Source organism: Macaca mulatta, chromosome 6 (assembly GCF_049350105.2).
Source record: "Macaca mulatta isolate MMU2019108-1 chromosome 6, T2T-MMU8v2.0, whole genome shotgun sequence".
NCBI lineage: Eukaryota > Metazoa > Chordata > Mammalia > Primates > Cercopithecidae > Macaca > Macaca mulatta.
The window spans coordinates 171,030,280-171,041,132 of NC_133411.1; the positions used below are offsets into that span (position 1 = coordinate 171,030,280).

The 10,853-nt window shown below is 36.3% G+C and overlaps 1 protein-coding gene across 2 annotated transcripts in view; it reads left to right on the forward strand.

The window, feature by feature from the left end:
- GABRG2 (gamma-aminobutyric acid type A receptor subunit gamma2) overlaps positions 1-10,633 on the forward strand; it is an 89,976-nt gene extending 79,343 nt beyond the window's left edge. Inside the window, exons 8-10 of one of the 2 annotated variants that reach the window (XM_015141355.3) lie at positions 4,212-4,417; positions 6,844-6,867; positions 8,208-10,633. In XM_015141355.3, the coding sequence (XP_014996841.2) occupies positions 4,212-4,417; positions 6,844-6,867; positions 8,208-8,483 (506 nt within the window). In that variant the 3' untranslated portion in view covers positions 8,484-10,633. 2 annotated transcript variants of the gene reach the window in all.
- Positions 10,634-10,853: the final 220 nt, after the last annotated feature.

Below are 10,853 nucleotides of genomic sequence, written 5' to 3' on the forward strand. Positions count from 1 at the left end.
CAAACAAAATATCTCCAGGTGATGCAAATGTGCAGTCACCTTTTATAACCCTGCTCTAGATTTCACTGAGTCCCATTACTTTTTCCAATATTTACAATCCAGAGTTAAATGAGATGACCTTAAGCACATGCAGACCTTAAGCTTCTTGCCACAGAACAGTTAGGCCATGTTGTTTGATGAGCGAGATGGATTTATCCACGTGACTCAGAGATAGTGGTGTTTTCTGAGCACAGAGTCCTAGAGTATGGGTAGCCATCATTTTGGAGCATATAAAAGTGAATGTAGTTTGGTTCCCAGGTGGTAGTTGGTGAGTTGTATTTCTGGTGTACTGACAATGAATGAAATGAAAATACCATTTGGTATTTTTCACCCAACTGATTTGAGGTGAGGTAACATCCTTGAAGAGCTTACTTCATGCCAAGAATGGAGGAACTGGTAAAAGCTATGGATATATTTCATCTACACCAGGTAAGAGAAGTCTAACTTATTTACTTATCAGAATGGAAGCAGTCTTATTGTTGGCTGAGGAGCCAATATAAACCATCCCTGCTCTGCCTCTCACTATTGATGTCGCCGCAGTCTCTTTCCTGTGACTCCAGGCAGAGCCCTGAAAATATCCTGAGGAATTTGTTCAAGAGTCTACTTCTACATGGCTGTGATGAATGTCTGTGTAGCCTAAATAACATTTTCCCAATTTGCTGGATCAGTATTTAACTTGCATGTCAGAATTTGTTTCTTCCAAATTATCACATGCCACATTTAAAAAAAATTAACTCATCTATAGTACCTACCATAAATACTGACATTTTCACTTGTCAAGGGTCAAGTGTGGCCTCAGGCCTGATTATAAAATGAAGGCCACAGGGCCAATTTAGTTTTTCAGTCCTCTGCAAAAATATCAGTTGTGATTAGGTACAATGAGGAACTTACATGAATTAATGCATAGACAACCTAATTAAATGGTTTTTAGTTTAAGAAATAGAACTTTCTTTCCTAAAATAAATACTATCAAAACCTAATATTTATTGGGATTTTACTAGGTATTGGTACCTTACACACATTTTTAAATTTAATCTTCACAAGAGACTTATAAGGTTCCCCATTATTATCACCACCACTCCCAGTTTGTAGATGAGGATCTCAAACCTCCCTAAGGTTCTACCATGACAACATGGAAGATGCCAGACCCATAGCACCTCCCCAGTTGGGAATCTACAATAGGTCCCATCTGTCTGGCGTTTCATTCCACGTATTTTTCATGTATTTATGGAGCTAAAATACTGTGGTTCAGAGCACAGCATTTGATGTCGGGCTGCCTAGGTTTGTTTCTCATCTCTACCACTTTCTATCTTGAACAAATTTTTATTCTTCCAGTGCTCAGTGTTTGTTACCTGTAATAATAATAATAATAATACTTACATTATAGAATCATTATGAGGATCTTGTGAGATAATAGAAAGTGCTTGACACAGTACCTGGCCAAAGGAAAAGATCAATAAATCTTAACTACTGTTCTTTGCAATCAAAAATATCTCCCAAAAGTCATAATTATGGATTCCTATTATCAAATGTAGATTGAGCACCTTTGATCTTTCATGTATATACTATGCATTGATTCATTGTTTCACACATTCACTGAACAAACATTTATTGAGTCCCAGCATGATGCTCCACTGCATTAAGACAGATTCTGTTGTCATAGAGTATACAGACTAGAAAGGGAGAATGGTTATTACATAATCAGTAACAGTATAGAAAAGAGCCGACGGTATTTATAAACGTAGTTCACTTGATCACCTCTTTCCTCTATTAAAGGCTACCCTTCCTCTATTGTTATTTCAACCAACACTAGTCTTTCCACTCTCTGGAATTTCATAACACAGTATGTATTTAGGAAACTTTCATATTAAGTTACACTTAAATGACCTAAGAGAACCACATGGTTCTTGGAAATGTAGCTAAACCCTTCAAAAATGGCTCAAAGATTTGAACAATTAGGAAGATAACAGCAATTTTATTTCCTCTTATCCTTTCTTCAAGAGTGTTTTTGCTTTTCTCAGTTTTCTTCTAAGCATATTCTACTAATACCTACTTATTAGAGAGTAAAAGCTTTACCTCTTTTCCTGTATGACACTGGTGCTTTTCTCAGTATCTTCCTCTTCTCTTGCCCTCCAAGTCTACCTCTTTCTTTCTTTCTTTCTTCCTTTCTTTCTTCTTTCCTTTCTTTCTTTCCTTCTTTCCCTTCTTTCTTTCTTTTTCTTTCTTTCTTTCCTTTCTTTCTTTTTCTTTTCATCTCTCTCCCTTCTCTCTCTCTTTCTTGCTTTCCTTTCTTTCTTTCTCTTTCTTTCTTTCGTTCTTTCTCTTTCTTTCTTTCTTTCTCTTTCTTTTCATCTTTCTCTCTCTCTTCTTTCTCTCTCTTTCTTTCCTTCCTTCCTTCCTTCCTTCCTTCCTTCCTTCCTTCCTTCCTTCCTTCCTTCCTTCCTTCCTTCCTTCCTTCTTTCTTTCTTTCTTTTTTCACAGAGGCTGGAGTGCAATGCCACGATTTCAGCTTACTGCAATCCCCGCCTCCCAGGTTCAAGTGATTCTCCTGCCTCAGCCTCCCGAGTAGCTGGGATAACAGGCACCCGCCACCACGCCCTGATAATTTTTTGTATTTTTAGTAAAGACGAGGTTTCACCATGTTGGCCAGGCTGGTCTCGAACTCTTGACCTCATGATCTGCCCACTTCGACTCTCAAAGTACTGGAATTTCAGGTGTGAGCCATCATGCCTGGCCCGACCTGTTTCTTTTGAAGTTTTCCTAGCACTTCCATTTGACACAGGAGAATCTGACTGTCCCCTAGAAGTCTCTTGGTTAGCAGTAATAGTCATGATTGCACATCATTAAATGATGCAAACGTTATTTTCCTTTCTGTCCCCCATAAGAAATATAAATAACAAAATCTGGTAAAGGTGTGGGATTATTGCTTTTAGAGTGCAAAAAGATGCTTCCACTCAGGATTAGAAATACCAAACTAGAATCGTTGAATGGTAAGCTAGGTGGACCTTCAAAGAGTTAGTACCACAGATGAGAAAACTGAGGCCTAGAGTGTTAAGATGACTTAAGTTCCTATAGCTAGAACCTATTTGAATATTGAATCCATGTTGCCTTTAGTATAAATAACACAACTTTTACATAGGAGATCTCCTCATCCTTCTGATAAATATAGGTTGTCTTGACATTGTTCCCTGCCACTAAACAATCATGGAGAGGACAGGTTTGGATAGGTGCTGTTGTATAATTAGTAAAGTAAGAGCTTTGAAATCAGACATGTAATTTCTGTGTTCAGTTCTGTCTGCTACTTACCAACTATTGGATGAGGTACTGGTTCTTTAGCCTTGTTCTTCTGATCTACACATTCAGAAAGAAAATACCTGCTGTGAAGATTCAAAGGAACAATGTATATGAAGTGCTTATCACTGCACTTGTCACAAGGAAGTTTTCAGTAAATATTACTTATTATGTTACTTCTGAGATACTTATTTTAATCCTATAATAATCTAAAAAGAATCCATCAATCAGAGCATGCCACTTACACATAACCCACCTCCTCTATTTAACATCTTTGAATAATTTCTCCTTGCACTTGGAACAAAATGTAAACTGTCTGCATGTGCCACATTTTATAACTTCCTTTTTACCAAAATAATCTTAAGCCCCTTGTCCCTCCCCAGGTGCCAGGTCTTCTAAAAATTTAAAAAACAGACAAGATTTCTCTTTCTCAGAACCCTCCCTTAATCAAATAATAATCAAAAGGTTAGTTTCTTCTTACATTTTAAGCTTTACTTTAAACATCAACTCCTCAAAAAGGTCTTCTCTGAGCCTTCCATCTAACTAGATTCTCACCATCCCTGTATTCTCCATGGCACATACCATAATGTGACATTATACTTTTCTTTGCTGACATGATTCACAGTATATCTCTCTCACTAAAATATAAGTTACATAAAGGTCAGACCAAATCTAGTCATCAGTGTTTGTCATTTCAGCTGATACATAGTAGACAGGCAATAAATATTTGTAAATAGAGTGAATTAATTCCACTTATATCTCCTTTCCCATTGTTGAAACTGCCCATCAGAAGTCATGAAACAAGTGTAGTTTCATGAGTGACTCAGTTACCCAGCTTGCTTATGCAATCACATGACCTGATTTATTGTACCTCTCTTCAGGTATCACCACTGTCCTGACAATGACCACCCTCAGCACTATCGCCCGGAAATCGCTCCCCAAGGTCTCCTATGTCACAGCGATGGATCTCTTTGTATCTGTTTGTTTCATCTTTGTCTTCTCTGCTTTGGTGGAGTATGGCACCTTGCATTATTTTGTCAGCAACCGGAAACCAAGCAAGGACAAAGATAAAAAGAAGAAAAATCCTGTATGTATCATTTCCCATTGGGACCATTGAAATTTTTATGATTTTGGTTTAGTTTGTTTTCATTAGCTTATCTGCAGGCTAAGGCTCAGCAATGGGGCTCCAAGATGAAAACAGAATGTGTGAGTTTGGCCAGGCCATAATGATTCATTTATGGTCATTAGTTACTTGAGGGAGACTCAAGTCTGTTTCTATTTTTCTCTCTCTGTCAGAATTTTTATGCAAATATAGTTACCTGCTCTCTTTATTTTGTGGAGACTAAAGCCATTGTTGAGAAATGCAACCTTCTTCTAGTTGCTATTATTCCAGGTTTCACTGATTTTTTGAGATCGGGTGTCGCTCTGTAGCCCAGGCTGGAATGCAGTGGCAGGATCTCGGCTTACTGCAATCTCTGCCTCCTGGGTTCAAGCAATTCTCCTGCCTCAGCTTCCCGAGTATCTGGGACTATAGGCGCACGCCACCATGCCTAGCTAATTTTTATATTTTTAGTAGAGACAGGATTTCACCATATTGGTCAGGCTGGTCTGTAACTCCTGACCTCAGGTGATCCACCTGCCTCAGCCCCCTAAAGTGCTGGGATTAGAGGCGTGAGCCACTGTGCCTGGCCACGATAATATTATTAAATTACTGATGTTTTAAATTAAAACTTCCATCTAAGGCATTCCACTAGGAAGCTATAAGGTCCTTGAAGTTTCAAGGGTGACTATATTTTTGCAAATGATTTAGTGTATGTGTGGAGGTGGAGTTTGTGTATTGTCACTAGAGAATTTCTATTTGTTTCATTCTCGAAAGGTATCTTTTTGTTTTTAAAACAAGTGATTTACTATTATATGGGCAAGTTAGTTAGCCTATTTGTGTGTGTGTGTGTATATATATATATATATAAAATTTAAAAACACTTGTCTTGTGGGACTGCTATGAGAAATAAATGTGACAATGAAGGGCAGAAAAATTAAACCCAAAATATTACATAGTACTCGACACATGAATGTACTTAACATTAGTAGTTGGTGATGATAGTTGATTTTGATGATTTATACACTTACCAGCCTGGATTGATTTCAGTGTCACGATTTGAAAACGGGGAAGATGACTTCTACTTGCCACCAAACTTTAAATAGTGAGGATGAGGCACAAGCACAAGTGCCTAAAGCAACTGTTTTTTATTGTGAGTGTTGAGGAGAGCACATAGTTACCCATTTACACACCTGAACAAAGTGGCTGGCTCATAGAACTCCCCATGAAAGTTAAGGTCCATTCCCTTCCAAGATATGGGCAAAGAGAATCGCCTGACTGTCCTGGATCCTGGTCTTCATCTTTGAGAGCCGTAATAGTCTCTAGCTATCCAACCCAGAGACTTTGGAGGTTGAATTGTAAGGAGGGAATTTAGCTGATTCTAGGTTGTATTCCGATGCAGCTCCAGAAACCCAAGTGAAATACTGCAAGAGTAATGTGTTTATTTGAATGTAAGATTTTGAAACACGTAAAGAAAGAAACGTCATTATTCTTGATTTAAAAAAAAATGCTTGTCTTTAATTGCTCAAATATTTACAATGCTTTATGCAGTCCTTCCCTTCCCTGTCTGTTTTGCCTCTCTCTGACTTTCCATTTTCTCTATCCTTGTTTTATTTTCCTTGTTGTGTTGTTTTTGTTTGCTCCCTCTTGTTCACTTTCCATTTCACTCTCCCTCAAGAAGGTGGTTCTATTGAGAGTTGGCATATTACCTGCCAGCTATAACAAGGACGTGAGGACTGACTTTCAAACAAGTTCTGATGAGTCCTTTGGAAAAAGCCCCTTGGCACTCTCTGTCAGCTAGGCCATTGCAGAGTGGATTTTGTTGCAAAGATAGAGGCAGATTCCTTTATTCAGGGTCATGGAAATGGCAGAAGAAGACAAGGCAGAGGAGAACAGGATAAAAAAAATTGAGAAAATGAAATTACCTGAGAATTTCATGCACTTCTTTTCAGGCAATTAGATGATTTATCAGAGCTAGCAAGAAAATAAACTGGGAATGAGAAGCTGAAAGTTTATTTTCCTGTTTAATATGCCTTTTGGATAATTGTGTCAAGACTCACCTATTAAATTATCCTTGATGATAATTAGAAAATAGAATCATGATATTTTTAAACAGGGGAACCAGGCAATAGAAAACTCCTTCACAGTTGAACAACTCTGGCTTCTTCAGTCAAATAATTGTAGATTAATTTATTAAAAATTTCACTAGTAATTGCAAAATTACACTTTAAGCAAATACTTTATCCCAAGCTCAGAACTCTCCTTCTGTGTTTATAATTTCAGTTCATTTCACTTACTATGTTTTCAAAATGTATTTTTAATTTATCTTGTCTCTCTCTCTTTTTTTTCTTTTCTTTTTGTCTCCTTTTTATTAAAAACAAATGCAATTCTCTTTTCTGTCTACACACCCAAAGCTTCTTCGGATGTTTTCCTTCAAGGTATAATGTTTTTGGAATGGAAATTCACTGCATGCAACTGCTGAATTTAACTATTAATGCTTACATGGTGTTTTATTTTGTTTTATGAGTAGATATTTCAGCATTCTACTAGAGATAATATGTTGGAGAAAGTTCTATAGACTTCTAGAGTTGATTCAGCAACTATACACTAATTCACATAGGTTTTAATCTTACACCAAGCTAAAAAGCTATAATCCTTATGAGCTGTCATAGGTAAAGAAGGCTGCTTTATCCATCAAAGCCAAAATGAGCTTCCTCTTTTCAGATGAAAATGGGATTGAGTCTTACTGGTTACACCTACTAAGTTTGTACTCTTTTAAAACTAAAATTTAACTCTGTAAATCTTAATTCAAAATGGATTGGTTCATTATTGTTTCGTAAACTTAATGATTTCTGTTTTTCTGAACTTTACCTGTAAGTTCTATAAGAACAATATTCGTTTTGAAAGGCTTTGAGTTAAAATATCCATTCCTTGTTTCCAAAGTGATCCTTGGGCCTGTTGGCTCTACCATAATATGTTGCAATGTGATTTCTATTTAAATATAATAGCTGATTCCATGATGTTAGAATTTCTGTTTACATTATCCTAAAACTAAATCTTCCAAATTAACATTAAATGTATCATATACTTGTATAGAAATTTACTAACTGGTCTAGCAGGAAATTTGCCAAGTAGTAACATTCTTTTCTCAACTTCCGTTCACATGTAGGTAAACATTGTTGGCATTCTTAAGCTTATAGATGGTGAATATTAGGAAAAGTATCATAGTGCTTTAAAACATAAGCCATACCTTTGTGGATAAAATCAGGAGAACTCCATATTTATATAGATTTGAACATTTTCTATTAACAACATGTAATACATTTGCTCAGTGTAACGGGTTTTCTATTTGCCTATAACTAAGCATGACACAATATTTGATTTCAAAATTGATGCATTTTTATTTATCTGTTCTACTCACATGCAGCACCATTAATTGCATTCATGTAACCAACTTCACATCTAATAGTTACTAGAATAAGACTCCATGTAGTTTTATTTAAATCTTTAACTTTGAGTTCTTTTGGTGTTCAATCTCCTTGCTATAGCTATTAGCTTGATGATATTATTTTCAGCTGCACTGCTTAAGCTCAAAATTTGAAATCTGCAAATGTGCTCTTTCTAAGTTCAATTTTACCATTGTAGATCATGATGTCATAGCAATTTCCTGAGTACCCATTTTCAGATTCATCATCACATTGGTGACATTGTGGAAAAACACACTAGGATCTCTCAAGAACAACTAACTGATCCCTCTCCTTCCCTACCCTCATCCCAGGCCCCTACCATTGATATCCGCCCAAGATCAGCAACCATTCAAATGAATAATGCTACACACCTTCAAGAGAGAGATGAAGAGTATGGCTATGAGTGTCTGGACGGCAAGGACTGTGCCAGTTTTTTCTGCTGTTTTGAAGATTGTCGAACAGGAGCTTGGAGACATGGGAGGATACATATCCGCATTGCCAAAATGGACTCCTATGCTCGGATCTTCTTCCCAACTGCCTTCTGCCTGTTTAATCTGGTTTATTGGGTCTCCTACCTCTACCTGTGAAGAGGTATGGGTTTTATTGATATGGGTCTTATTCACTGAGTCTCATGGAGAGATGTCTGTTCTAAGTCCACTTAAATAATCCTCTATGTGGTTGATAATGATCTGAATTTGTTTCTATGTCCAAACCTGGTAAATTTTATAATGTCATATTGTTTGTGCCCAGCCCTCCTTTGGTTAGTGTACTTTGAACTTCAATGTTTGCTGTGTTTCAAACCTGCAAGGCAAAGTAAAATTAGAGCAAGAACATTCAAACCAAATAATATATTTTTCAGCTACAGCAAATGAAACAGTGAAAGCCCTGACTATTTACAGTGGTGGTATCCTTACTAGATTCATAATGCAATTAGATAGAAAAGGTCCAAAACTATACCCTATGTTCACTACGGGTCAAGTTGTGATAAATTTGATCCCAATAGAATACCTCTCTCATTTAAGAAAAATCACAATTCACTTTAAATATGAAAGCCTAGTCCAGAAATCTATTACGCCTTTATCTCAAAATAGGAAGAAAATTTCCTCCACATTCATGTACAATGATGTAAATATTTCAATAACTTAGAATGCTTCAAGTTTAGTGCATGCATCTCTTTAGATCCAAAATAAATGGATTGAAGTTATCATCCTATTGTCTTTTATTTTGTGTCCTTGGGCTATAAAAGAATCCTGAATGTAATTATAAGGATTTAGGTTTGGAAATGGAGGGAGTAATTTTCATTGCCTTCTCCCTCATGCATGAAGATTCGAACAGCTTATTTTTTCCTTGTATTACATATTACAACACTTTAAGTAAAATGTAGACTGAATAATCAACATTTGCCACCTCTAAATATGCCCAATTTCATAACTAGAGTATAAAGTAATTGTATGTGCTTGCCGCTATTTTTTTCTTCCTTTTAGGATGATAGATCATAACAGAACTTATTCTCCATCTCAAGATCTGCTTCTAGTGATTGTGAGTGCCTTGTGGGCAGAATCCTTGTCATTTCCTCTTTGGGTCCGTAGCACCTTGCATAGTGCCTGGCACATAGTTGGTGCTCAATAAATATGGTTTGAAGTGAATTGCCCTCACATGCTTCTGGCAAATCTCTGTGCTGGCCTGAAACCAGTGATTCATCTTCTCACATAGGTGTTGTCAAGTGATATTTGATTTTGTAAAAATAATCAGTAGGATCCAAAGAACTTTAGCTATTTATGTTCATCTTCAAAAATTCATTTTAGGCAAAGTCCATATTCCTTTCAAAACAATATTTATGTCCTATGTTTGTGTATAGAGATGACTCTACTAGGGCATAATTAGAGTTTGTGTATTATTTTTCCAGGTTTGGGGATGAGTCAGTCCTTACCCATCCACAATTTTGTTTGTGAACTTATAACAGGAACAAGCAAAATTCATACCTGACTAGTGTTTGGAATGTAGTATTCTGTGTGAAAAAGTACTGAAGATTAGATTTTAAAAACCGAAAAAACAAAAAGGAATGACTTACATAGAGGTTGAGCCAATGACTGTGGTCTCATTAGATTATATTGTAATTAAACAAAGCAGTTTCTCCAGACTTAAAACATGATGAGTTGAGCTCTATCTTCATGTACTCATCCTGAATCCTTATTTTTCTAAAATAGCACCCTTTGTTAATTATTTTTATGGAAATTATTACTGTTATAATTGAGTCATAGCTAGTATAACTTTACAGATAACCTAAAAAGAATAGAAGAGAGAGCAGCTTTGTCAGTATAAAACCATGTAAAGTCATCATCAAGTCATCTGGATGAATCTTGAAACACATTTAGCTGCCAGTTTTACAAACCTTTAATATATCAGTGCTCCAGTATATAACCTCAAACAAATGTAAATAGAATGAATTATTTTCTTGTTTTGAATTGTCAATATATTAAATGTTGACTCTTTGGGAGAGTTGTTGGCAAGTTTCATTGGTGAGAAACATGTCATTGTCAACTTGAAATGTGTTCTGTAATGGGGACACTACAAAAAGCTAGCTTTCCAATGTGTGCATAGTATTGGCAATATGAATATATATTATATATAATCTAACACTTATTATAAGCTGCTCCCTGTCTATGTATTTGGAAACCTTTTCACAAAGGGAATTGCCTAACATGTGGACTTTTACAATAAAAATGCTGCATTCTAATCCATGGTGGCATCTCAGTAGTCTGGTAGGACTGTTTGTCTTAGAGATTGTGACCTCTCTTTCCTGTCTCACTTCCCCAAATCCCCTGTCAGTGAGCTTTATTTGTGAGCTGTGTGACTGTGTTTTGCATGGCGGTAGGCTTCACCTCAAAAAAATTAAGAGAGGCATGTGGGTTGTAGAGTGAAGAAGAAAGGCAGACATATAATAAAGTAAGTAAAAA